The 25,557-nt window shown below is 47.7% G+C and overlaps 1 protein-coding gene across 2 annotated transcripts in view; it reads right to left on the reverse strand.

Annotated features, from left to right (window-relative positions):
* NKAIN4 (sodium/potassium transporting ATPase interacting 4) overlaps positions 1-25,557 on the reverse strand; it is a 103,131-nt gene that overhangs the window by 36,947 nt on the left and 40,627 nt on the right. For both annotated transcript variants that reach the window (XM_028735424.2, XM_028735422.2), the window contains exons 2-4: positions 21,277-21,414; positions 18,073-18,153; positions 4,328-4,525 (exon numbers count right to left, since the gene is read on the reverse strand). In XM_028735424.2, the coding sequence (XP_028591257.1) occupies positions 4,328-4,525; positions 18,073-18,153; positions 21,277-21,414 (417 nt within the window). The remainder of the gene's footprint in view (positions 1-4,327; positions 4,526-18,072; positions 18,154-21,276; positions 21,415-25,557) is intronic.

Below are 25,557 nucleotides of genomic sequence, written 5' to 3' on the forward strand. Positions count from 1 at the left end.
CCATCGGGAGCCAGCGCAGTTGGTAAAGCACTGGATGAATGTTCTCTGATTCACACATGACATTTGTCATGCGACAGGGAGGACTAAGATCAGCTCCCTTGGTAAAAATATAGAGAGACATACAGTGTTATATTCATGCAAAACAAAGCAAATCAGATTTTAAAAGACGGTGGCTTCCATTCCTGAGAATGCTAGAAAATGTACACGCGCTCTAGTGGCATTTTATGAAGACAATAGACTTTTTTGTTTCAGTTTACTCCGCAGCAAACGAGAATCAATTACCGGGCGGCACCAATTACTGTGGCATGTTAATGAAAAAAATAAATAATTGAGGGTATGGATAAACATAAGCGCTGTGACATTTGATGGCAACTTTTGTGCAAACTGCTGGCGTCTGCAGGAACAGAAGCCGGGGGGGGGGTAGTGCGCATCAGAACGGCTTTGTTTTCTGACGGGGTGTATTATTATATCCTTGGGGGGAGACGCACACAGCCTTTGCCTAATTGGATTCTCTCCCTTTCTGCAAGTTCTTCTTCTTCCCCGACGCTCACACATAAATATTTAAATCGCAGTCACGCTGGCTGGTAAAGTTTTTGATGTACCTATTGCTGAGGAAATGTTCCTGCTATATCAGCCTAAGTCTTGCTTTTCTTTGTTTTTCTTCTTCCTGGGTTTACTTTAAATGAACAATCTGTCTCAGGACCAGAACCACATCCTGGTGTGATGGGCTGAGGGGGTTGTTTTGTACAGGTTGAAAAGAATTTGAGACGAGTGGGGAAATCCATCATATTCTTGCGCGCGCGCACACACACACACACATCAAGTTTATGTAATTTTTAATTACTGTTGGATTTAGGGCAATGAGTGTAGGGGTTTGTTGTTTGTTTTGGAGAGGTCAGGATCCAAAGAACTTTGAAGTTATTTGTATGTTCCCAAGGGGGCTTTGGCATCATGCTTCTGTTGTCTCTCCTCCACCGTCTCTCCATGAAACCAAGGGGAATTTCAGAAGCATTTTCCGTGTGATCTCAATCCTGTTCAAACAGTATGAGTCAAAAGTCCCCACTAAAGAGCACCTTAGATCTCAGCCGCAGTGTCCAAGTACTGAAAACAGCAAGTTGACGATGACTCCTGTCATCAACAGGAGTTAAAAATCAAGTTTCTATCCACACACACATGCTACGTCCAAGGCCGGCACGGCCACTGGGCAGAGGGAAGCAACCACCTCAGGTGTCAGGCTTCGGAAAATCGGATCCCACCCCCGGTGGCAGTAATTAAGCAGATCAAATGAAAGATCAAACCTATCCATTCCTAAGGAAATCAGCCCTGAGTGCTCACCAGAAGGACAGATCCTGAAGCTGAGGCTCCTATACTTTGGCCACCTCATGAGAAGAGAAGACTCCCTAGAAAAGACCCTGGTGTTGGGAAAGATGGAGGGCACAAGGAGAAGGGGACGACAGAGGACGAGATGGTTGGACAGTGTTCTCGAATCTACCAACATGAGTTTGACCAAACTGCAGAAGGCAGTGGAAGACAGGAGTGCCTGGCGTGCTCTGGTCCATGGAGTCACGAAGAGTCGGACACGACTAAACGACTAAACAACAAATGAAAAGAGCGTTCTTACCAGATAGTTTCTTTAATAATCATAGCGAGAGACAAATGAATGCATATCTGTCTAGAAATGGTGTTGCTCCCAGTTAAGGTTCACCCCCTCCATCTCCATTAATATACGTCACTCCTACATCGGGTAATCTGAGCTTGTTGTCTCTGCGCTTTCTGTTCTATCACTCTCAGAGCCCGTCTGGTCCTAGGTGAAGCGGGGTCCAAGGACACTGAATCTGCCAGCTGTCTCTCTCCTGGTGTTCCCTCTTCTAGGTGTTCCTCACCCAGTATTTCTCAGCTTTCCTCCTCTGGACTATGCCCCTCTGCAAACCACTGTTCTAAATCAATACTGTCCTCCTGCCCTTGGTTTGCCACAGCACCTCCTTTGCTCTTCCCTTCTGTTGGAGGGCTGAAGCAAGAGTGCTCTAAACTAAACTAGCCAGCAGCTCTCAGGAGTGCAGGGGGTTGCTGCAGTCCTGTTGCCAGCATGGATGTTTGAGTCAGCCCCAAGTCCAGTCGACTTCTGAACATGGAAGCAGAGGAGCGTCCATCTTGGAAATGTCTTGGGTCTTGGGAAATGTCTGACTACATCCACAGAAAATCCCTCTTTTGCACAACTATCAAAGGTGCTGGTGTCATGTCCTGTTTCCCCCTGGCCACCCAAGCTGCATGGTTCGCAATATCCAAATTGTTATGTATTGAAGTTCTCACCCTGGGCCAGCAGGGGGATACTGTAGATAGTTATGCAAATGAAGGATCGAAAGTGACGTTCAGTGATTGGATAGTTTGTATGCAAATGAAGGATCGAAAGTGACGTTCAGTGATTGGATAGTTTTAGAAAGTTGCAACAGTTACGTTGTTCTGGAGCTCTATATAAGCAGGCTGACTGAGCTGCTCTGTTCAGTTCTGTTCCAGCTTACAAATAAAGAGCTGCTTTGGAAGAATCGCTGTGTCGTCTGATATGTTCACCCACAACTTAACACAAATGGAATTTAGAATCCTGATTCACACATAATGCTGAACCAAACAGTGGCTTAGCTTGAACTAGCAAAGGAGTGGATTCCCAGACCAAAGATCACAGCTGCTGCACTCCTCCCTTGGTCCTGCTGCACTAATGCATGACTCAGCCACAGTTTCGCTTACCATTACACATTGGCAGGGGACACGGGTGGTGCTGTGCTCTAAACCACTGAGCCTCTTGGGCTTACCAATCGGAAGGTCGGTGGTTTAAATCCCCACAATGGAGTGAGCTCCCATTGCTCTGTCCCAGCTCCTGGCAACCTAGCAGTTCAAAAGCACACCAGTGTAAGTAGATAAATAGGTACCACTGCGGTGGGAAGGTAAATGGCGTTTCCGTGCACTCTGGTTTCCGTCACCGTGTTCTGTTGCGCCAGAAGAGGTATAGTCATGCTGGTCACATGACCCAGAAAGCTGTCTGTGGACAAACACTGGCTCCTTCAGCCTGAAAGCGAGATGAGCACCACAACCCAGTGGCGTAGCGTGGGGGGTGCAGGGGGGGCCGGCCGCACCGGGCGCAACATCTGGGGTTAGGGCAAATCCATGGGTTAGGGGGCGCAAATCCACAGGTTAGGGGGCGCAAATCCACGGGTTAGGGGGCGCAAATTACTTTCCTTGCCCCGGGTGCTGACAACCCACGCTACGCCGCTGCCACAACCCATAGTCGCCTTTGACTGGACTTAACTGCCCAGGGGTCCTTTACCTTTACCTTTACCTTAAGTCCAAACTCAGGTTTGTGGTTTGTTTCCCCCAGGCAAACCATGAGCAGTAAATGAAGAACAAACCATGGGTCACCCATTGGTTGTTTTTCTGGAGTGATACTTTAGGGGGGTTGGACTAGATGACCCCTGGGATTCTTTCCAACTTTACGATTCTACGATTCAATGAGACAAACTATGAACCTGGGCTTGATATGTGATGCTACCCCAAACCGTGGCATAGCCCTAAGAAACACAGCAGCAGCAGCAGCAGAAGTGGAGCAGCAGCATAGCAGCCATGATCTTCACCCCAGGAACCTGAACCCTTGGCTTACACTGGGCCATAGTTTGGCTTAGCATTCAATAGAAACTGGTTTATTCACTTTCCCTTTTTTCTCTCTACCCCTCCAACTCGCTCTTTCACACACACGAGAACATGTGGCACCATCCACTGGAAACCTGAATTCGAAATATATCTTTTAAATATCTAGCATAGGAGCCAACTCCTAGGGGCTGAGGTCCCTTTGGCTCCCCCAATATAATATTAGAGGGGGCCAGCCCCCAGCCACAACTTAATGGGCATTGCCATTCAAATGTTGTGCATGAGCCGCATCTTATGACCGAGTATGCACGGCAGGGCTTACCTGCCCCCTCCCCCATATACAAAGGTACCTCTGGTTGTGGACACGATCCGTTCCGGGGTGCCATTTGCACCCCAAAAAGTCTATAGCCAGAGCGGCGCTTCTGCTCATGTGCAAAGCACAATAGAGCGTTTCTGCGCATGCATGAACCGCGCAGAATGCTTCTGCGTGTGCGGCAAAACCCGGAAGTAAACACTTCTGGGTTTGCAGCATTCTTAACCCGAAAAAACGCACCATGAAGTGTTTGCAAGAAGAGGGATATCTGTATTGCATTGAAATTGGCACCCGGGATATCCAATACCCAAATGTGGCCGTTTTGAATTGCTGAAACAGGCCCAGTTTCAGATTTGCGGGTTTGAGGGCGTCACTCACCGCCACCAGAATCTGCATCGCACTGTGCATGACCTCGATGTAGCGATATTCCAAAGCGCAACCAATCACGGAGACATAGGAATGGCTGTCCAAGCCCTTGATGCCGACCATGGGAGTCTCCTTCCTTACACACCCAGGACCGTTTTCACTCCACCAGGACTGGTGCCGGGAGATGTTGAAGGTCAAGAGCTCACTGTCCTGCAGAGGGAGAAAACGCACACAATAAAAACAACAACCCAGAATATTAATCTAATTCACATATTCACATATCTAATTCACATATCTAATTCACATTTCCAATCTCTAGTTGTTGCTGAATCGATTTTCACTTTGCACAGGTCCACTCCCTGGCTTCTTCAGTTAAAGAGAGCAAAGGGTTATAATAAATAATAATAATAATTTATTATTTATACTCCGCCCATCTGGCTAGGTTTCCCCAGCCACTCTGGCCGGCTCCCAAAAGAATATTAAAAACAGGATAAAACATCAAGCATTAAAAACTTCCCTAAACAGGGCTGCCTTCAGATGTCTTCTAAAAGTCAGATGGTTGTTTATTTCCTTGACATCTGATGGGAGGGCATTCCACAGGGAGGGCGCCACCACCGAGAAGGCCCTCTACAAATGCCTTAGAAATGTTATTCATTTATTAATTATTTGTACTTGCAGCCCACCAAAAGGTCCTGGACAGGTTACAAAAATATAGCAATAAAAATAAGTACCATGTACCATTTTATTTGGGACACGGGCGGCGCTGTGGGTTAAACCACAGAGCCTAGGACTTGCTGATAATTAGGTTGGCGGTTCAAATCCCCACGACAGGGTGAGCTCCCGTTGCTCAGTCCCTGCTCCTGCCAACCTAGCAGTTCGAAAGCACGTCAAAGTGCAAGTAGATAAATAGGTACCACTCTGGCGGGAAGGTAAACAGCATTTCCGTGCGCTGCTCTGGTTCGCCAGAAGCGGATTAATCATGCTGGCCCCATGACCTGGTAGTTGTACGCCGGCTCCCTCGGCCAATAAAGCGAGATGAGCGCCGCAACCCCAGAGTCGGTCATGACTGGACCTAATGGTCAGGGGTCCCTTTACCTTTTTTTTACCATTTTTAAAATTTGTTATTACATATATGTCCCAACTTTTAATCCGAGGATCTCAAGATGATGTACATGTTCTCTCCCTTCCCCGTTTTATCATTACAACGACCCTGCGAAGTAGCTTAGGCTGACTGGCTCAAGGTTGCACAAGCAGAAGTCCTTCCATGGAGATTCCGCTGATGGGGCGAGTTAGGTGAAGCCTGCCTCATATCTCTGTGCAATTTGTGATTTATTAATTTTTTTAAAAATGCTCCTGGAAATTCGCCATCCTTTTATTGCAAATTTCTCTTAAAAACACACTTTTTTGCGGTTTTGACAAATATGCCCATTTTTACGGTGATTTCCATTTATATAATGCAGCTTGGCATGCAGTTCTGCCTAATATATGTTTTATTTACATCACATATGCACTTTTAAACATCTTGTTTGGCTGGATCACAAAATTCGGGAAAGTGTAAATTTCAAAGGCTATGGTTCACACACTGGTTCAAGAAGTGCAAATTAAACAGATTCTCACGCAAAAAAACCCAAATTTCTCCTCCACCCCTAACTGCAGAGATAGCATACTGCGTACTCACAGAGGGAAACACAGCAGCTGAATTCGTGCGAGTTGACAAGCCAGAACTGGAGTTATAAGAAATATTTTCCTACCGGGCCGGTTTAATTTCCTCTGTGCCACGAGCACTAAGCATCCTCCATAAATTCTCTTGCCAATTCCCTTTGGTATTCTGATGCATTGCACGTTCAGGTCTTCTATTGACCTCCGTCACAATTAACCTCTTGGGTCAAATTACTCCAAGAAACTGACCCCTGGCATGATCAATAGCTGCTTAATGTACATCTCCCTGCAGAATTTCAAATCATCTCTCCTCTGCTGTTTCAGTTATGTGGTTCCCTTGCACCTTTCCCCACCTTCCTGCTCGGTTCCATGTTTGCTTCCCTCGATTTTGTAGCTGATTGTATGCTGGGGACAGTTCAGGAGTCTGCAAGGAATAGGAAGGACACACCAATTCCTAATAGGAACAAACTGGTGTCACCCGGATGTTCCAGAACCTCCAAGTGTCGCTGTTTTCCAGGGACAGTCCTGGATTTACAGAAGCCATCCCAGTTTCTGATTTGATTCTGGAATGTCCAGCTTTTCCTTGGGATGCCCCATTTCCTTAGAGAAATGTTGGAGGGTATGGTGTTCTGCACTACAACTCTCATCTGCTGCCTAGGGCTGATGGGTGCATTAGTCCAAAATATCTGGAGGGCACCACGTTGGGGAAGTTTGGGCCCTCTCTGTAAGTTGACATAGCTGTCAACTTACAGATTTGAAAATAAGGGACCAGCAGCCTCGAAAATAAGGGATCAGCAGCCAAAATAAGGGATCAACAATTACTTTGATAAAATACATATTTTGTTGCATGCAAATGGCTTTAGATACCTATTAGGTCCATGAATTACCATATGGCATATATTCAACACAAAAAACAGCAACAGTTTGTTGTTGACAAAGGACAGCTGGACATAGAAAGGGCCCCATTTCTTTCAGTAGCTTATTTAAGGGACATCATCAATAAGGGACAGCAGCGGGACATGGCGCTGGGATAAGGGACTGTCCCGCCAAATAAGGGACGCTTGACAGCTATGCTCTTTGAAAAGGCCCTCTCTGTCTTCAGCATCACAAACGTAGAGTTTCTGCTCATTTCAGGTGCTTGCTCCAGTTTCCCAGCATCGAAGTGTTGGTAGGAGAGAAAGCTTACAGTATTTCTCAGCTTGCAAAAGGATTTCTTAACCGGAGTAATGAGGTACAGTTAACATCTCTTAACTCAACACAGCTTAAAGAACCAAACACCTTTTCACTCTGGGCGGCAGATAAATAATGCGCCCTGCAAGCACCCCGGCCAGATTACTTTTATATTGCAGATAAAGCTGCGATCATTTAATTGCCGTGCCTCTTCCTCGTGCCGCTCATGAATGTCCCTCTGCAATTGGCAGAGGCAGCTGAATCAATCACTCCGAGCCCAAGACTCAGTGCTCCCCATAATCCAGTGAGTTTAATCCATTTAAAGGCTGGCATCTCCAAAAAGTGTTTCCAAGCAAAAACAATAAATTTCACTTACACCTTGCAGTGGGGATAGAGAAGAGGAAGGGATGGCTACTGTTTTGTCTAGGTTTACAACCTGAGGGATGCATTTCCTTATGGGCAAGTGGTGGTGGGACACCAAAGACAGGTCAGAGGATGAGGCGGAGGCAGAATGGTTGGATGCTGAACAAGCAACAGGCTTGAGTGAGAGAGAGGAGCAGGGGCAGAAGGCCCTCAGATGCAGGACAAGCGACTGAGGAGGAGAAGCAGGGGACAGAGGCTGCAGCAACTTCACAGGAGCCTGCTAGTCCTGCTGTCAGGGTCGTCTTACCCATAGGTGCTAGGGGTGTGGGGCACCCAGGCACTAGGCTCTCAGGGGCGCCAGGCCGAGAGCCTGGGGCCCGAGAGTTGAGTCCGGGGAAGAGCCCGCCCATCGGTCGGAGCACTGCGATGGGCTCTTCTGCTATGGGTGGCTCTGTGCTGTGAGTTTGGGGGTGGCCGAGCCAGCGAGACGCTGAGGTGGCCGGCTGGCTCTGCCCTCCTGTGCACCTGGGACTGGGCATACTGGGGGGGGCACTGGGTGGATCTTTGCACCCCGGTGCCACATATGCTTAAGACAGCCCTGCCTGCTGTATTCAGCTCCCCTCCTTGCTTATCTCCAATGGCATGGAGGGCCTTGCATGTAGCAGAACAAAGAGCACAGAAGACCCCTCCTCAATGGAGCTGAAGTCTGCTTGGAAAATATTGGCCGATGAGGAGACATAGAGGGAAGTGGGAGGCACAGGTCGTCAGTTCTGGCAACTACTTTACTGGGAACCAGCCTTGCCCAGAGGTTTCTCTGTTTGTATTCTGTTTCCTTGAAGAAAGAATCAACTTCACTGCTCATCTCTGAGTCTCCATGCTGACCTGCAGCTGAGCCAGCCCTGACATACACACATAAACGCATCTCTGTCCTCCACCAAGGTAAGCAAGAGGCGTTATCAGAGTTTAAGCACACAGTCCAGCCAGGTAGGAACACCCAATGAGGGCCTGGTGTGGGGAGAATCCACTGGAGGGATGCATTTGGCATCTGGGTCTGGGGTTCCCCACCCCTCCTAAGTGGCACTCACATGTCTGCATTTTGCACGTGCCTAAAGCAACTTCAGGTGGCGCTGTGGGTTAAACCACAGAGCCTAGGACTTGCCGATCAGAAGGTAGGCAGCTCAAATCCCCACGACGGGGTGAGCTCCCGTTGCTCGGTCTCTGCTCCTGCTAACCTAGCAGTTCGAAAGCACGTCAAAGTGCAAGTAGATAAATAGGTACCACTCCGGCGGGAAGGTAAATGGTGTTTCCGTGTGCTGCTCTGGTTTGCCAGAAGCGGCTTAGTCATGCTGGCCACACGACCCGGAAGCTGTACGCCAGCTCCCATGGCCAATAAAGCGAGATGAGCACCTCAACCCCAGAGTCGGTCAAGACTGGACCTAATGGTCAGGGGTCCCTTTACCTTTTTAAAACAACTTCATAGATGTTCTTCCCACAGCAGCCACCCCGGTGCTTCAGGGAAGCCAACATACAGGACTTGAACCCAGCCCAAAGGAGAGGTCCATGAAGAGTAGGAAGGGCCGAAATGTTTTAAATAAATAAACAACACCTGAGTTCCCCCCCCAATTTGTTTCCATTTGCTCTATGATTCTGCAATCTTCAGAACCATTCTGGCCCCAAATTATTTTAATGAACTATTACAAGCATTTCCCTGCTTTGAGTCAGATGTTTTCTCAGTGCCCTAAGGCTAATATACTCTTTTGACCAGGATCTTTGGCTGCAACTCTCCGGGGGACACCTGTACTGAGGGAGAGTAATAGGCGAAAGCACTCAAGGCAAAGAGCTTATTGACCTCTGTCAGTAAAGAGAGCATTATCTGGGAGACTAGAGTGACCATCCTCAAGTTCCCCTTTGCAATCTTCCCACCTTAGCTTTCTTTTCTCCTACTTGGACACTGCCACCTTCAACCCACCTGAAGTTTCATTAGCACGGGGATCTCTTGCGCAAGCAAGCTTTCCCCCATTCATTTCAACGGAGGGAGCAGATCTGAACATCCATGCACATGAGGCATCTGCAAGCACCAGTTCCCTCCACTGAAGTGAATGGGAGAGCCATTTCCAAGATGGAAAACCCAGAAACCCACCTGCCTGTCAGTGGAGACAATACAGAGATAGATGCATCAATGGGTCTGACTTCTAGATGTTGTAGACAAGTCATCAGCCAGGGCTTGAAGGCAATAGTCCTCTCTTGCAGTTGCTCGCCAGTAAGTGTAACTCAGTGGTCCACTGTCTCTCAGCTTGGAGGTTTCCCCTTTTCCGTCACCAGGGCCAAATTTAGAGGACCTGAACATTGAAATGGCTACCAGCAACAGCTTTCTAGGGTCTTAGACAGCAGTCTTTCTCATCCCAACCTGGAGATGCCTGGGATTGATCTGGGACCCACTGTATGCAAGGCTAAGGGCCTCTCCCATCCCCTGAGTCAGAGTCTTGCAGCACCCTCTCCAACGACAACTTCATTTGACATTCAGACAGGAGTTTGTGGGGGAACCACACGACTCATGTCTTGAATGCAGAGGCAAGGTTGGAGGAGAGGAAAGCAGACCAAGAATGCATATCTGTAAGATTATGAAAATAATATGCAATTTTCTTTATTGCCATCCATGTACACCATTAGCCATGCATCACACACCTAATCCCCGTTCCAAACACCCCCACCCACCCACCCCCACACACCTTGTGTTTCTTTTATGGGTGGGTCTAAGAGCAGCTGGGCTCCTGTACTCACGACTTCCTTCCTTCCCTTTCATTAATTACCAGAGAAAGCCGTGTTGATAGCCCCCCAGACGAATTGAGTCCAGCCAGGCAAGTCCTGGGAGAGCTCGACGGTTGAATAATTTTGCATGTTTTAAGGCAAGGAAATTTATTATCAGCTAAAAAAAGTGGAGACCGTCATTTTTTATCTCCCGGTGGCATGAGCGGCTGTGTCTCGCTGGGCTGACAAGGGGATAGCTTTTATTCTGGCTTGAAGCTCTCACCAGTTGAATGTGTTGGAGGCACAGCAAACACAGAGACGCGGGCAAATGAGTTTCCGGGGCTGGATTTTAGGCAAAAAACAGGTTCAGGGGGTGAGTGTGGTTGTGGATATGATGTTGCTATTGAGTCGTGGAATAAGAGGACACTAGAGGTCTCTGTTCAGCTTTCCCCCAAAAGAACCCATTACTTGAACAGGATATGTCTAATCTGTACTTTATGAAGCCTTCATATGAGCACATAACCTCCAACATTTCTCTGATGAAAATAGGGACGCCCCATTCCATAACGATAACTTTGCTTTTCATACCCCACACATCTTAATGGGTTGCCCCAGCCACTCTGGGCAGCTTCCAACATATATAAAAACATAATAAAACATTAAACATTTAAAAACTTCCCTCTAAAGGGCTGCCTTCAGATGGCTCAGGGATCAGATAACTCCATACCCTCCAACATTTCTCTGATGAAAATAGGGATGTCCTAAGGAAAATTGGGACATTCTGGGATGAAATCAGCAACTGGGACAGCTTCTGCAGATCAGGGACTGGCTCTGGAAAATAGGGGCACTTGGAGGATCTGTAAGCAACTGCAAACTCTGTGACTTGGGCCTGTGATACCCTCATATCATGTCTAAAACAGTGACTTCCATGGAAGCTACCCCCTAGTTAGTTTGTAACAGAGCTATAGTTCCCCAGCACCCTCAACCAGCTGCAGTTCACATGATTCTTTAAGCCATGCTTGTCAAATTGGCATAAGAGTGCTTTAAATGTTTGCTGCGGATGTGATTTTAGTTACAGCCTAGGGAGATAAGATTGATGGGGGTGGCGGTGAAGGATTAGCATCCCTTTGGTGCTTTAAATTGCACATCACAAACACACAAACATCATCCCCCCCCCCCCCCCGTTCTGATGTTTTAGGGCCATAGCTCAGTGGCAGAGCTGCCGTTTCAAACGTGAAATGGCCCCAGGTTGAATTCCTGCCATCTCATGGTTGGGCTAGTGGAGACCCCTGCCTGAAACCCTGGGTGAGCCATTGCCAGTCATTGTTGACAACGCAGAGCTATATGGACCAATTGTATTAATATCACTGGGGACCCCTCTATGTTTGATGGCACTGATATGCTGGCACCAGGTGCAAGATGGGTCCAGGTGGAGGGTCTAAGGACCAAGGCAACAGACTGAGGGCACCGTCAGGAGCTGCTGGGATTTGGCAGGTGGTTTTTGGACCTGGGTGCAGTTGCCCTGTGGGTGCAGTTGGACCTGGGTGCACATTCCCTGGCAGATAAAGGGCAAACGAAGCGTCAGGCTCAATGGGAGTGCTCCTCTAGCATAGGGTTACCAGAAGTCCTCGGATTTGCAAATCTGTCCCTGGACAAATTCCGTCCCCGGAATGTCCCCAGATTTGCAAATCTGTCCCCAGGAAATGTGGCAGCGGCAGTCTCAGCAGCTCAGAGCTGGTAGCGCAGTTGGCTCTGGCTGGCTTCATTGCGGTGGCGCCCACCATTCTTCCTCACTGGAAGTCCCCATATGATGTGTCTTGTGCACAACAAATCATTTTGGGACTTCTGGCAAGGAAAAATGGCGGGCTCTATGGCAGTGAGCAGCTCCTGAAGCCAGCCAGAGCCAATTGCGCTACCAGGTTGGTTCTGGGCTGCTGAGTGCCGCTGCCATTGCCACTGCCAAAGGGGAACCAGGGACGTCTGGTGGTACACATCTCCTGCCCCCTGCCCCCTTTGTTTTGACTGATCGGGGGACGCTCAGGAGTAACAGGCAGGCAGCATGCCATTGCCCAGTTTTTAAAAAAACTCTGTGCATTTATGTTCCACAGGGTGTGAAAGAAGGGCTTTTCACCTTTATACAATATGCATGTGAGCTTGGGCCCAAGGTCTGTTGTCTCACCATCCCCACTGCTGACTCCCTGTTGCTACTCAGCTTTTTTTTTTTTTAAAGTGTCCCGGATTCATTGAAAAAAAAATCTGGTAACCATACTCTAGTCTAGCATCACAGAAGGACCCTGAATTAGATCGCATGGCTTGTCCATAAGTCTGCAGAAATCTACTAGGGAACAGCAAAATGCTTGGCTCTATTCTGCAAAAAGGACCAGCTCACTGCTTGCCTTTTATGTTATTTGCTCTTTCCTGCCAGGCTGGGCAAACCATCAAAAAGATTCGTACTACTTTGCTGTCTTTCTGCCGTCAAAATGTACATAGAAGGCTCTTCGTGGCAGGGATCAATGGAATAGAAAGATCAGAATGTATGCTAATGGTGCCGTGAGGAAAACCAAAACACTGTCTTATGTATCGACAGCATGTCCGGAAATCACAGCTGTGCTCGCCTCCATCTCGTCTTCAGCTGTTTGAGAAAATGTGCTTGCTTTTTTGAGAGAGCTCTGTTCAAATGCTCGCAGTGCCCTCAAAACCTACGTCATCAAGACCTTTGGGGAGATGTCGGTGGCAGGAAAAAGAAAGGATCTATTAATATGCCAGCCAACCTGTCCATTCTTCTGCCGTCCACCTAGCAAAGTTTTGGCAGACAAGATTTTGCTCCCCGCTCCCTTCTCCTTTGGATATATCACATCTGCAGAAGGGATGACAGGACGCAGGAAGAACATTTCCAAATGTCACCCTGTGCCCCTGTAGAAAATGCGAGCAAAGGGGAAAGGCAGTGAGAGGACTCTTGGACCAAAATAACTCCACTAGGCGAGCGTAGGAGTGAGAGTAGCTAAAGCCAATCGGCTTAACCTTGCCTGGTTTTAGAAGGCTGCAGCCAAATCAGGAGAAAAACTGCAAGTTTTGAGAAGAGAGCTCATGCAGTGTACAGTGGAGCCTCAGGTTACATTGCCTCCAGCTTACATCACCCTCGGCTTGAGACCAGCACAAACCCAGAAGTACAGTGGTACCTTGGGTTAAGTACTTAATTCGTTCCAGAGGTCCGTTCTTAACCTGAAACTGTTCTTAACCTGAAGCACCACTTTAGCTAATGGGGCCTCCTGCTGCTGCCACACCGCTGGAGCACGATTTCTGTTCTCATCCTGAAGCAAAGTTCATAACCTGAGGTACTATTTCTGGATTAGCAGAGTCTGTAACCTGAAGCGTCTGTAACCTGAAGCGTATGTAACCTGAGGTACCACTGTACTGGAATGGGTTACTTCCGGGTTTAAGTAAAGGACCCCTGACCATTAGGACCAGTCGTGGCCGACTCTGGGGTTGCGGCGCTCATCTCCCTTTATTGGCCGAGGGAGCCGGCGTCCAGCTTCCGGGTCATGACTAAGCCGCTTCTGGTGAACCAGAGCAGCACACGGAAACGCCGTTTACCTTCCCACTGGAGCGGTACCTATTTATCTACTTGCACCTTGTCGTGCTTTCAAACTGCTAGGTTGGCAGGAGCAGGGACCGAGCTTCCGGGTTTGCAGAAGTGCTAAATCATGTGTGCGAATGCGCAGAAGTGACACTTTGGGCTGTGTCGTTTTAGGGTTGCAGCAGTTCCCCACCATAACCCGAGGTTCCACTGTAATTGTTAAGAGTGTTGGACTATGACCTGGGAGATGAGGGTTCGAATCCCCACTCAGCCATGGAGCTCACTGGGTGACCTTGGGCCAGCTCCCGCTTTTCAGCCTAACCTGCCTCGCAGGGCTGTTGTGAAGATAAAACAGGGAGGAAAAGAATCCTTTTTTACCCTCACCTGGCTAATTCAACAATGGGATCCTCCATTAGTTTGCTGAATCAAGGAATTAAGAGGTTTTATGGGTTTTTCCAAAGGATTCTTTAGATGTGATTCCTTGCACTGCAGGGATTGGGCTAGATGCTTCCAACCCTACAGTACCAGACCCTCCAAGTGTCCCTATTTTCCAGGGACATCCCTGATTTAGAGAAGTCATCCCGGTTTCTGATTTGATCCTGGAATGTCCCACTTTTCCGTAGGATGTCCCTATTTTCATTGGAGAAATGTTGGAGGGTATGGAGTTATCCAACCCCTGAACAGTCTGAAGGCAATCCTGTATAAAAGGTAAAGGTAAAGGTACCCCTGCCCGTACGGGCCAGTCTTGACAGACTCTAGGGTTGTGCGCCCATCTCACTCAAGAGGCCGGGGGCCAGTGCTGTCCGGAGACACTTCCGGGTCACGTGGCCAGCGTGACAAGCTGCATCTGGCGAGCCAGAGCCGTACACGGAAACGCCGTTTACCTTCCCGCTAGTAAGCGGTCCCTATTTATCTAATTGCACCTGGGGGTGCTTTCGAACTGCTAGGTTGGCAGGCGCTGGGACCGAGCAACGGGAGCGCACCCCGCCGCGGGGATTCGAACTGCCGACCTTTTGATCGGCAAGCCCTAGGCGCTGAGGCTTTTACCCACAGCGCCACCCGCGTCCCTAATCCTGTATAGGGAAGGGTTTTTTTAAAAAATGTTTAATGCTTTATTATGTTTTCATATATGTTGGAAGCCACCTAGGGTGGCAGGGGCAACCCAGTAAGATGTGTGGGGTATAAATAGTAATATTATCATCACAGGATAGTACGTCCCTGTTTTCCTCAGAGAAAACAGCCCCAGCCCTGTATACCTGAAGGAGCGTCTCCACCTCCATCATTCAGCCTGGACAATGAAGTCCAGCTCTGAGGGCCTTCTGGCAGTTCCCTCATTGGGAGAAGTGAAGTTACAGGGAACCAGGCAGAGGGCCTTCTTGGTAGTAGCGCTTGCCCTGTGGAATGCCCTCCCATCAGATGTCAAGGAAATAAACTATCTGACTTTTAGACGACATCTGAAGGCAGCTCTGTTTAGGGGAGTTTTTAATGTTTGATGTTTTATCGTGTTTTTAATATTCTGTTGGTAGCCACCCAGAGTGGCTGGGGAAACCCAGCCAGATGGGTGGGGTATAAATATATTATTATTATTGTTGTTGTTGTTGTTGTTGTTGTTGTTGTTGTTGTTGTTGGGTATGCAGTACTGTGTACTATGGACAACAAATCACCCAAAAAACATGGGAGAAGCTCTCCCAAAGAAGCAATTATGGAGGTTTACTCTTCCCCTACCCTCACCGCCAGCTTTGCAGTAGATATTTATGAAACCAATTAGAGCAATTTGAACTCCAGCTCCTCCCCTCCTAAAACACACACCTTTCTCTCCACCTGGCTGATCACCTGTCTGCAGACTCAAATGGGCAGCCGTTACCACCAGCTGCCAGTTGACTATCTCCATTCTTTCCACCTCGCTGCACCTCCTTGCATTCTGTCACTACAAATTAACCGGCCGCTGAGACAGCCAAGCTACTTTGTCAGAAATTAAATGCAAAGGAGCAGGGTGTGTGTGAGGAGGAGAGCAACGAGGGTTCGGAATGCATTTGCCTTAAACATCTAATCCCCGGGAGATCAGAAGGGAAGGCAGAAAAATCGGATAATTCTTCCTTTTTAGAGACTTAGAGCGGAGCAAAAGGAAGCCTCTCTCTCTTTCTCTCTCCAGGGGTTGAGAGTTCACCAGCTGCCTATGTAGACCAAACTAGGGTTTTGGCAGGGATGCGGGTGGCACTGTGGGTTAAACCACAGAGCCTAGGACTTGCCAATCAGAAGGTCGGTGGTTCGAATCCCCGCGACGGGGTGAGCTCCCGTTGCTCGGTTCCTGCTCCTGCCAACCTAGCAGTTCGAAAGCATGTCAAAGTTCAAGTAGATAAATAGGTACCACTCCGGTGGGAAGGTAAACGGCATTTCTGTGCGCTGCTCTGGTTTGCCAGAAGCAGCTTAGTCATGCTGGCCACATGACCCGGAAGCTGTAAGCCATCTCCCTCGGCCAATAAAACGAGATGAGCGCCGCAATCCCAGAGTCAGTCACGACTGGACCTAATAATGGTCAGGGGTCCCTTTACCTTTAGGGTTCCGGCAGGTGGGTGAGTGGGGTTTGTTTGGGTCACATGTGAATGAAAGGTGGAGCACACCACGTTTCATTAAAAAGAAAGAGAGAAAGAAGAACAGGAAACCTGTTGAAGCATATTGACCCCAAGGTCCGCCTTCTTCATCAGACCTTGCCCCTTCCGAGGATCATAAGCACCCTCAATGAACTACAATTCCCAGGGTTCTTTGGGGGAAGCCATGACACCGGCAGCAGTTTTATGCAGATTTCTTTTCCACGCCTGTCACTCCTCCACAGGTAAGGTCACTATTGTGGAGACGGACCTGCAAGTATCTGAGTGCATCTCCTCAAAGACATTTCCAAATATTCTCTTTCTGCTTGTCCCCAAAAGAGTTTCTAAGGCATGTGACTTTAGATGTACAAATCTACATGGAGAGTGCTTAAATGTACAACAGGAACATACCACATTTTATGCAGGGGAAAAAATTATTTTTTATTGATTATAGATAAGTGTAAACTGTTTAAAAAAATATTGGCTGATATTTAATTTTACTGTTTACTATTAGATTCTAATGAATTATTGAATATTGCTTTATTTTATATAAGTTGTTTACTTTAAAGTTATTGTGACTTCTCATATAGGATCAGATTGTTATTATTAATGTTTGATGTTTAAATATGTTTAAATATGTGTTGGAAGCCGCCCAGAGTGGCTGGGGCTATCCCACCATGCCTCTAGAATTTAGCTACTAGCTGTTTTCCAATACTGGTAGGTCCTTAAACAGTAAATTCTTATCAGTATCAGATAGAGCTGTTCCTCCTAGGTAAGCTTAGTCCGAAGACGACTGCTGCTAAAACAACATCTGAGTCTCCAGCACAGCACTCTGGAGCTGTCCATGGTACTGTAGTAGCCTTGGCTCAGCTCCATGCTGTTGAGGCTGTTGCCCCAAACACAACACATTTCACTCATGTCAAGCAACAGCACAGAAAGGCAGGAACCACAAGCAAAAACTCGCAAGGGCCTGCAGCCCAAATTTGCCACAAATCTAAGCCACTGGAGTGTGCAGGATGGAATAATGCATATTCTAAGTGCAACTGGGATGTTCCCCTCCAAATCTGGGATTTTACAAGCGCTTAAAGGGAATGAAAGGGGTAGAGCAGTGTTTCCCAACCTTGGGCCTCCAGCTGTTTTTGAACTACAATTCCCATCATCCCTGACCACTGGTCTTGCTAGCTAGGGATGATGGGAGTTGTAGTCCAAAAACAGCTGGAGGCCCAAGGTTGGGAAACACTGGGGTAGAGGGACATGTAAGGGCAACAGAAACCCAAATAGGAGCGTTATATCTGCATTGAAAGAGTTGGGGAAATTAATTTTCCACCCAAATCGTGCTAGGAGCCTGCAATGATTGATAGCCTTTTTTGGAGAGGCATTAAAGCACTGAATTGGATTCAGTCTATGGAAGAGTAATCTAATCCCCTCTGGCCCTCCCCTTTCCATTCTACCCTTAATCTGAAAGTGTGCAGGCGGCGTTTGGTCCGACAAGGCCCTCTCGGGCCACACTTTGATGTGAATGCTCCCCTCCCCTCTGTCCGTGTGTTTGTGTGTCTCCATCCCACACCCTCTTCTCAATCCTCTTGGCACTTCTCCGTCCCTTCCTTCCCTTGGACAGTTTCTGGCTGCGTCCGGACGCCAGCCTTGCTCACCTTCGAAAGTCCGCCAACCTCCAAATAAAAGCAGATGATGAAGATGTTCCAAGTGACCCAGATGGCTGTCCAGATGGCATACTGGGTGGAGAAAGAAAAAGAAGTCAAAGTTGCAGAAGAGGAAAAAAGCAAAACGAGCACAAGCTCTCCAAAGCCGGCGCCGCAGATGCAGACCATTCAACGCCATGATCTGAACAGCAACAAAGTCAGAGCCCTCTGTGCTGCTGGTGGCCTGATGGATTTCAACTAAGAACAAAGACTTAGCATTGGGTAGCAACAATGACCCCCCTGGGTGCTGCTGCAAAGGGCAGTTCGCAGCAGTGGGTGTGAGAGGAGCTCTTAATTAGAGTGGCCATGTCATTATGTTATTCTAACCCATCCATTTCAAAGCAAAAGAAGCACAATGCAAATATGTGTTGGGGGGGGGATATAATCAATTACATATCATTTGAGGTCTGAAAGTAACAGCAGCAGTGAATACTGATCATATTTCCTGGACTGCTTTCCATTCTGGACTAGGGACAAGTCAAGAAATGTTGGCAATTTCTGCCCCCGTTTCTGTTTCCACCAGAATTTTCCGACATCCCTAGTGTACATGTGGAATCCCCTGGATTCCAAATCAGGTCACTATAGTGACCTCCTTTTGCCCTCCTCCCATACTGATGGTGATCCATTGCAGCCTGTCCTTCAGCTACAAACCAGAGGGTGATGCAACCGATGTGTTCATTGTGTCCAGAGATAAACTCTGTGCTTGTTTGTAGCCTTGCGGCAATAGATTGACTGGCAATCTTCGCTTGCCAAGATCATTGACGGTGGACTTTATCACTTGAGCAATGATGCCGGTCAATGAGGAATCTCCCTCTTCAATAACTGGTAGTGATAAACCCAGGCTTGGTTGGGAGACGGGTGGCAGAGAGAGGGTTTTAAAAATATACAAATCATCTGTCAGGCAGGAAAGCCTCCTTGGTATAGATTTCCAGAAACCACAAGGAGCACCTGAGGCTTCGAAGACAGTAAATAGCATGGACCCATTCCAGAAGGGAGGTTTCCAACACCATCAAAATGAAAAAGAGCACCTCAGAGAACTGGGGGGAAGATGCCTTTCATTTGGGTGGGCAAGGAAAACTTTCTGCCTGGCTCTGACCCGCCAAGTCAGGAACATTTAGCCCCACAGCTATTTGGAGCTGAGCAACGGCACCAAAGGGCCAGCCTTCCATCACAGAATGCAAAAGCCAGCATTGGTGAGGCACGATTGGTCACCTTAATGAAAGACATTTGCACAGGGCAGCGCGCTTCAAACTGGCAATTAGGGCAGTGGCTGCTCGTCCCATTAACAGCGCAGTAATTTAATTTATATCCAAAAGGCTGTGTAATAAAGTGAAGCAGCCTGATTAAAATAAATTATGCACACTCTGTTGGAAGCAGCAAGTGAAAGGGCAGATTTGTTGATAATCAGAGCTGCCCCACTGTCAGCCGGCGGCCAAAGTCTTGTGACGCATATGCGCACTGTAGCTAGGAAAGATCCAAACCGGTTATGGGCCCATGAAGAGAACTATGTGCACTACTAACAAGGTTAGTGTGACACAGAAACCCACTGTGTGTGTGTGTGTGTGTGTGTGTGTGTACACTGCAGGATGACATGCCTGCTCACTTCCCCCTCCAACCCCACCCCACCCCTCACCAACTTCCATACCTTTACATTTCAGCACCCCACTTCCCCCTCTCCGAACTCACCACTAACCTTAACCTTGCCAGCCCACCCATTGCAGCTCACCCAAACTGTGCTCGTTCCCTCTGTACATGCATTGACAGTGTGGAATGGGGGAGAAATAAGTTTCTTTCTTCCCTTCATTCTCCCCCAGCCCCCCGCTGCTGGCAGCACTGTGGAATGCTGCCTTTCGGGCCTCAGGACATAGGATAAAATGAATTTATCACCCAATTAACCAAGTAGTAGTTTAACGGCAAATGGGAATCAAACCCTGGGATGTATTCAAGGTAGCGCTGAGGACAAGGTTCCGTCAGTGCAAGGATTTCTCCTTGTGCAACAGAACACTCCCCCTGTCTCCTTCTCCTAAATCTGTTCTGGGGTTTCCCCCAACCCTCCAGAGCACATTTTGTGGGAGATTGCAGTCAAACATAACTATTCATGAGTTCTAGTTAGCAGCAGTGTAGCTAACCGCTCAGGCATCTGGGGTGGGTAGCTACACCCTGTGTGTGTGCCCCATGCCTGGGAGGCAAGGCACTCTGGGTGGAGTCTGCATGGAGTCTGCCTGCCACCTCCCCCTCAGCTGCAGGGCAGTGAAGTGCCTGCAGGTGCCCGAGTCACTGTGTCACTCCCAGGAGAGACATATGGCTCTGGTGTGCTACAGGCCCCAATGTAAGTGCTGACCCCTGGGTAAGTGGTGCCCAGTGCACTCCACTCCCCCCACCCCAGCTAAGCTGCTGCTAGTTAGTGCGTGAAAGTGTTAAGATCAGAGAGTGTTCTTCCTAAACACAGCTAGGTCACTTAGGAAGCTAGGTCTGTAAGGGAGGAAGTGAAGCTGCTTCTACTTCCTTCCCCTCACTTTCTCAGCACCAGGTAACCTACCAGGATGGGTGTGCCTAAACTTGCTCCAAGTTCACACCGCATGTTTGAAACTATAGGCTGTATTTTGCACCCAAGGGTTATCTACCTGTGCTTTCCTTGCTGCTACATGGAATAATGCATGAACCAGACTTTTACATTTAGTAAGTAAAGCATTTTAAACTTATTTAACAGTGTGGTCTGTTCATTGCGAGAGGAATAGAAAATGGGGAAAGTGCTATATGCAACTAAACAGGATGTACAAAAGGCTTAACAGCCTAGATTCCTAATGCTTCACTGTGTTGCTTGACTTTGTGAGTTTAAACTCTGCTGCTGTAGCTCTCTCTTGCTGGAGTGTATGTTTAGCCCTGCTTTTTGAATCCAGGCATTCAGCTGATTCTTTTATTATTTACTCCATATACATGGGTCACAGGGATCCATATATTTTCAAAGATTTGGAGATGGCATAAGGCACACACAGGGAGAGGAGAATGGGGAAATCCCATTGCACTAGACCTAATCCTTGTGCTAGCTCCAATATTCCATTAAATACCACCCCCTGGTTTTTAAGAGCTAGTCTTAAATTCATCTTTAGGAATCTTAAAAAACAACAACAACTCAAACAGAACTTTGCTACTTACCACCACGATGTAGCGTGGCCTGTACTGGATTGTACCAAACAGGCCAAGGATGACAATGATTATGTGGAGGAAATTGGCAAGAATTGGAGCCCATTGGTATCCCAGGAAATCAAACACTTGTCTCTCTAAGGCAGCAAGCTGGAAAAGAAAGAGGAGGAGGAGGCTGTGATTTCTGCATTGCAAGGGGCTTGGAGTGGATGACCCTTTGGGTCTTTTCCAAATCTACAATTTCTACAATCCTGTGATGAATAATTGCAAATTGGAGGCTTGCTTTGAAAATGCTTGTTTTTCAAAAAATGGAATCGTTCCTCTGTTGGTGGCAATCCCTGGACTGCCACGGTTTGGTGCAAATGATACAATCATACGCATCAAATTTAGGTTGCACGATTGAAGTGGATTTGGGCACTCTTGTGCAACAAAGAAGCAGAGCTTTATTTTTTCTTTTTTGGTAAGGAAAGAGATGGGGAAATATACTTGAAAGTGCAGGATCGCAGCAACATCGGGCGATGTCGAATAGGCTGCATGCAAGCAAATCAGAATGATTGCTCTAAGTTTTCTGCCAGCAGCTCAGGAAGAATGCTCCATAGGAAGGACCTCTGGATGAGAACTCTCTGTCTAGTTCCTTTCCCCCATATCCTCTGAAAGTTCACCATACACCAAGACTGACTGTGTACCAAAGAAACTAAAACATTTTTTATGCTCACAATAAATTCAGCAGGGCAGTATGAACACGTGCCAATTCCCTGTGCAATGCACCACTCATACATGCATTCATTCTGCCGTATTTCGAACCTGCAAATATTTGAGGGTGATTTGCATCCGGGTGGATTTGGGCAAGGAGGTTGCTGCAAAAGAAATGGGATTGACCACACACTACACACACACAAAGAGGCACCGTGATGCCTAGACAAGAGGTCCTAATAAGCCAGGAACAGCAGTGGTATTCAGAGTAAAGAGATGTTTGCACAGATGGAACAAATGGAAGAATGCCATGTTGAATTCAACCCAATGTACCTTAGTTACCTATGTCTATTAATTTCCATGTGCCTTGTCTGAGTATCACCCACCCCTTCTGTTTAATGGACTCATGCAGGAGAACTCTGGGGATCATGCCCACTGCCTCTTCTCTCGTCTTTGCGGGATACAGCTAACAATCATTCTCGCTCTTCTTTTTTGACAGCTTTGAAAGCCGCATTCTTCAACTCCAAGGGAGCCAATTTAATTAAACAGCCAGACAGGTACCATCAGCAATCTTGCAGGAAGCACGCGAGCTACTGAATGAACAAGTCCCATACCTGGGAAAGTGGCACTGGAAGGTTATTATTCATTTCAAAATCAATTTTCTCTGCATCATCAGAGCCAGCGGCAATGTGTTAAGCCCTTAATCTTTCATTAGAAGGATCAAAGCACAAATGGCGGCGACATTTAGGAGTCCCGGATTCTGGCTGGCTGGCTGGAGGACACGTGACCGCAATCAGTTTATCCAATCGGGCATTTAATTGGCTTTGTTTGTTACTTTGAGCCCAGAAATGTAGATAAAGCACCAGCCCGTCCATATATTAGTTTACCTATTTAGCAAGGAAACCCTTCAGTGGTGTATGTTACAGAGAGATAACCCCATGCCTTCTGGATTTTGCGAGAAGTGAGCTTGACTTTGCTTCCTGCCTGCAATCACTAGGACCAAAGAGTGTCGTGATCCAAAGCCGCAACTATATCTGTATTCCACACAGAATGTAGTTAAACATTCTTACAAAAGGGACTGGTGGCCATCAACTTAGATGGCTTTAAAAGAGGATCTGGCAGATTTGTGGAATAAAAGGCTATCAAAAACTAGTAGTCACAAGGGTTGTATTCTCCCCAGTGGCGTAGCGCAGGTTGCTGATGGCCGGGACGGGGCAAGTGTGCTCCCCCTGGTGGATTGGGCAGCCTGGCGGTGCTGGGCCATCAATGAGGAAGCTGCCTCCGCACACCTCCATAGCTTCCATTTGGTTCTGAGTATTTTGTGCCATGGAATCTTGACTTCTGTCCCTTCTGCTTGCCATTGTGCCTGTACTGCTCTCAGCCGGAATGAAGATATTTTCCTTACTTTCCAGTAAGTGTCGTTGTCCTTGTGCGTTGAGAGGGCAACCCAACCAAATCATTATCTAGCTCACAAGAAACATCAGAGCATATGCTCCTCTAAAAGAGCAACTCCTATTAAACAAGACGGAAACCTGATTGAATTTTTTCTTAATCAATTATTTGGCAGACTTTTACTTAATTAATCTGTCAATTAAATGTGCATAAATTTGCATGCACTAAAACAATGCTTCTGAAGCCAGAGGCTTTCTTTATGTTTCATCGTAGCCGTCATTGAAGGCATTCATGCCCTCCTACATGAGAGAAAGGGAGGTATGCCTCTTTAGACATCTTGCCATCTGCAATTTTTAATTGCATTTTTTAATTGCATGGAAAAAAAGAGAGTCTGCTGTCTGTTTAATCGGTGGCAACTTCTTAACTGATGGATTAAATTTAACTAATTGAAGACCACAGCTCCATACTTTTAAAGCATGCATGAAGGGATGAGGATTTTGCTGCAGGTTGCCAGAAGAAGCCACTTGGCTATTAGGAAACCTCCCATGTCCTGAGATAGTCTGCTCAGTTGGGAGCTTCCTGCCTCCAAAGCCCCGCCTATGATATCCATGGAGATGCCTGATTGGCCACTGCAGGAAGCAGGATGCTGAACTAGATGGACTGTTGGTCTGATCATAGGGATGCAGGTGGTGCTGTGGTCTAAACCACTGAGCCTCTTGGGCTTCCTGATTGGAAGGTCGGCAGTTCGAATCCCCACAATGGAATGAGCTCTCGTTGCTCTGTCCCAGCTCCTGCCAACCCAGCAGTTCGAAAGCACACCAGTACAAGTAGATAAATAGGTACTGCAGTGGTGGGAAGGTAAACCGCGTTTCCATGCGCTCTGGCTTCCATCATGGTGTCCTGTTGCACCAGAAGTGGTTTCGTCATGCTGGCCACATGACCCGGAAAGCTGTCTGCAGACAAACGCCGGCTCCCTTGGCCTGAAAGTGAGCTGAGTGCCGCAACCCCATAGTCGCCTTTGACTGGACTTAAAAATCCAGGGGTCTTTTTCCTTACCTTTTCTCTTTACCCAGATCAGATCAGATCAGGTGAACCCCTTTTGGTACGGTGGATCCTTCCTCCATCTGTAATAATGACAAGGCCTGCCAGACCCAAAACAAAAGGCTTTCCAGAGACACGGGGCCATGACAAAGAAGGCGCTTTCCTAGAACTCAACTATCTAACTGCTATCAGAGGCGGGCAGGAGAGAGTGCCTGCCGCTGACCTTAACATGCAGGCAGCCTGAGATGAGTGTATAAGAAGGTAAGATGAACCTACTGCTCTGAGCTCTAGCAAGAAGAATGCCCAGTGGCCCTGGCATCCTTCCCCAACCTGGTGCCCTCCAGATGCAGTTGGACTCCAGTTCCCATGAGCGCCGCAACACCATAGTCACCTGTGACTGGACTTAACTGTCCAGCGGTCCTTTACCTTTACCTTGGTCTGATCCCAGCAGTGCTCTTCTTAGGTTTACCTAACTACTGCCCAGTACCTGCCAGACTCAGCTGGCCAGTTCCCTTCTGCTTCTGCCATGTAGCCATTCCTTAGGTGGTTTGCCTTGCATTGATATGCAATTACTCATTTTGTCCCCTGCCCACAGACAGCATCGCAGTTTGTGATGCCAGGATTTGATCTTGGCAAGGACCAGGGAATAAGTGCCCATGCTGGCTGCAGAGGTGGGTTTAGGGCAGCCTGACCGGTTCCCCTGCACTGGGTGCTGAGCCGGGGGTGGGGTGGAGGATGGGGCGTCACAACTATGACGTAGTGCATGCACAGAACGGAATACAAGAGGCAGGAGGTACCAAATTTTGGGCTCACACAGGGCTCCACAAAAATTTGAAAGACCAAAGTCTGGCAGGAACAAATTGGCATACAGAGGTCTGAAAGGTTTGGGACATGGGTAGGCAAACTAAGGCCCGGGGGCCGGATCCAGCCCAATTGCCTTCTCAATCCAGCCCACGGACGGTCCAGGAATCAGCGTGTTTTTACATGAGTAGATTTAAAATGCATCTCTGGGTTATTTGTGGGGCCTGCCTGGTGTTTTTACATGAGTAGAATGTGTGCTGTTATTTAAAATGCATCTCTCAGTTATTTGTGGGGCATAGGAATGGGGGAGAAACAATATTATTATTATTCTGGTTGTGGTTGTTATTTCTAGCTGCATATCCGTAA

The sequence above is a fragment of the Podarcis muralis genome, chromosome 5 (genome assembly GCF_964188315.1).
Source record: "Podarcis muralis chromosome 5, rPodMur119.hap1.1, whole genome shotgun sequence".
In the NCBI taxonomy this organism is placed as follows: domain Eukaryota; kingdom Metazoa; phylum Chordata; class Lepidosauria; order Squamata; family Lacertidae; genus Podarcis; species Podarcis muralis.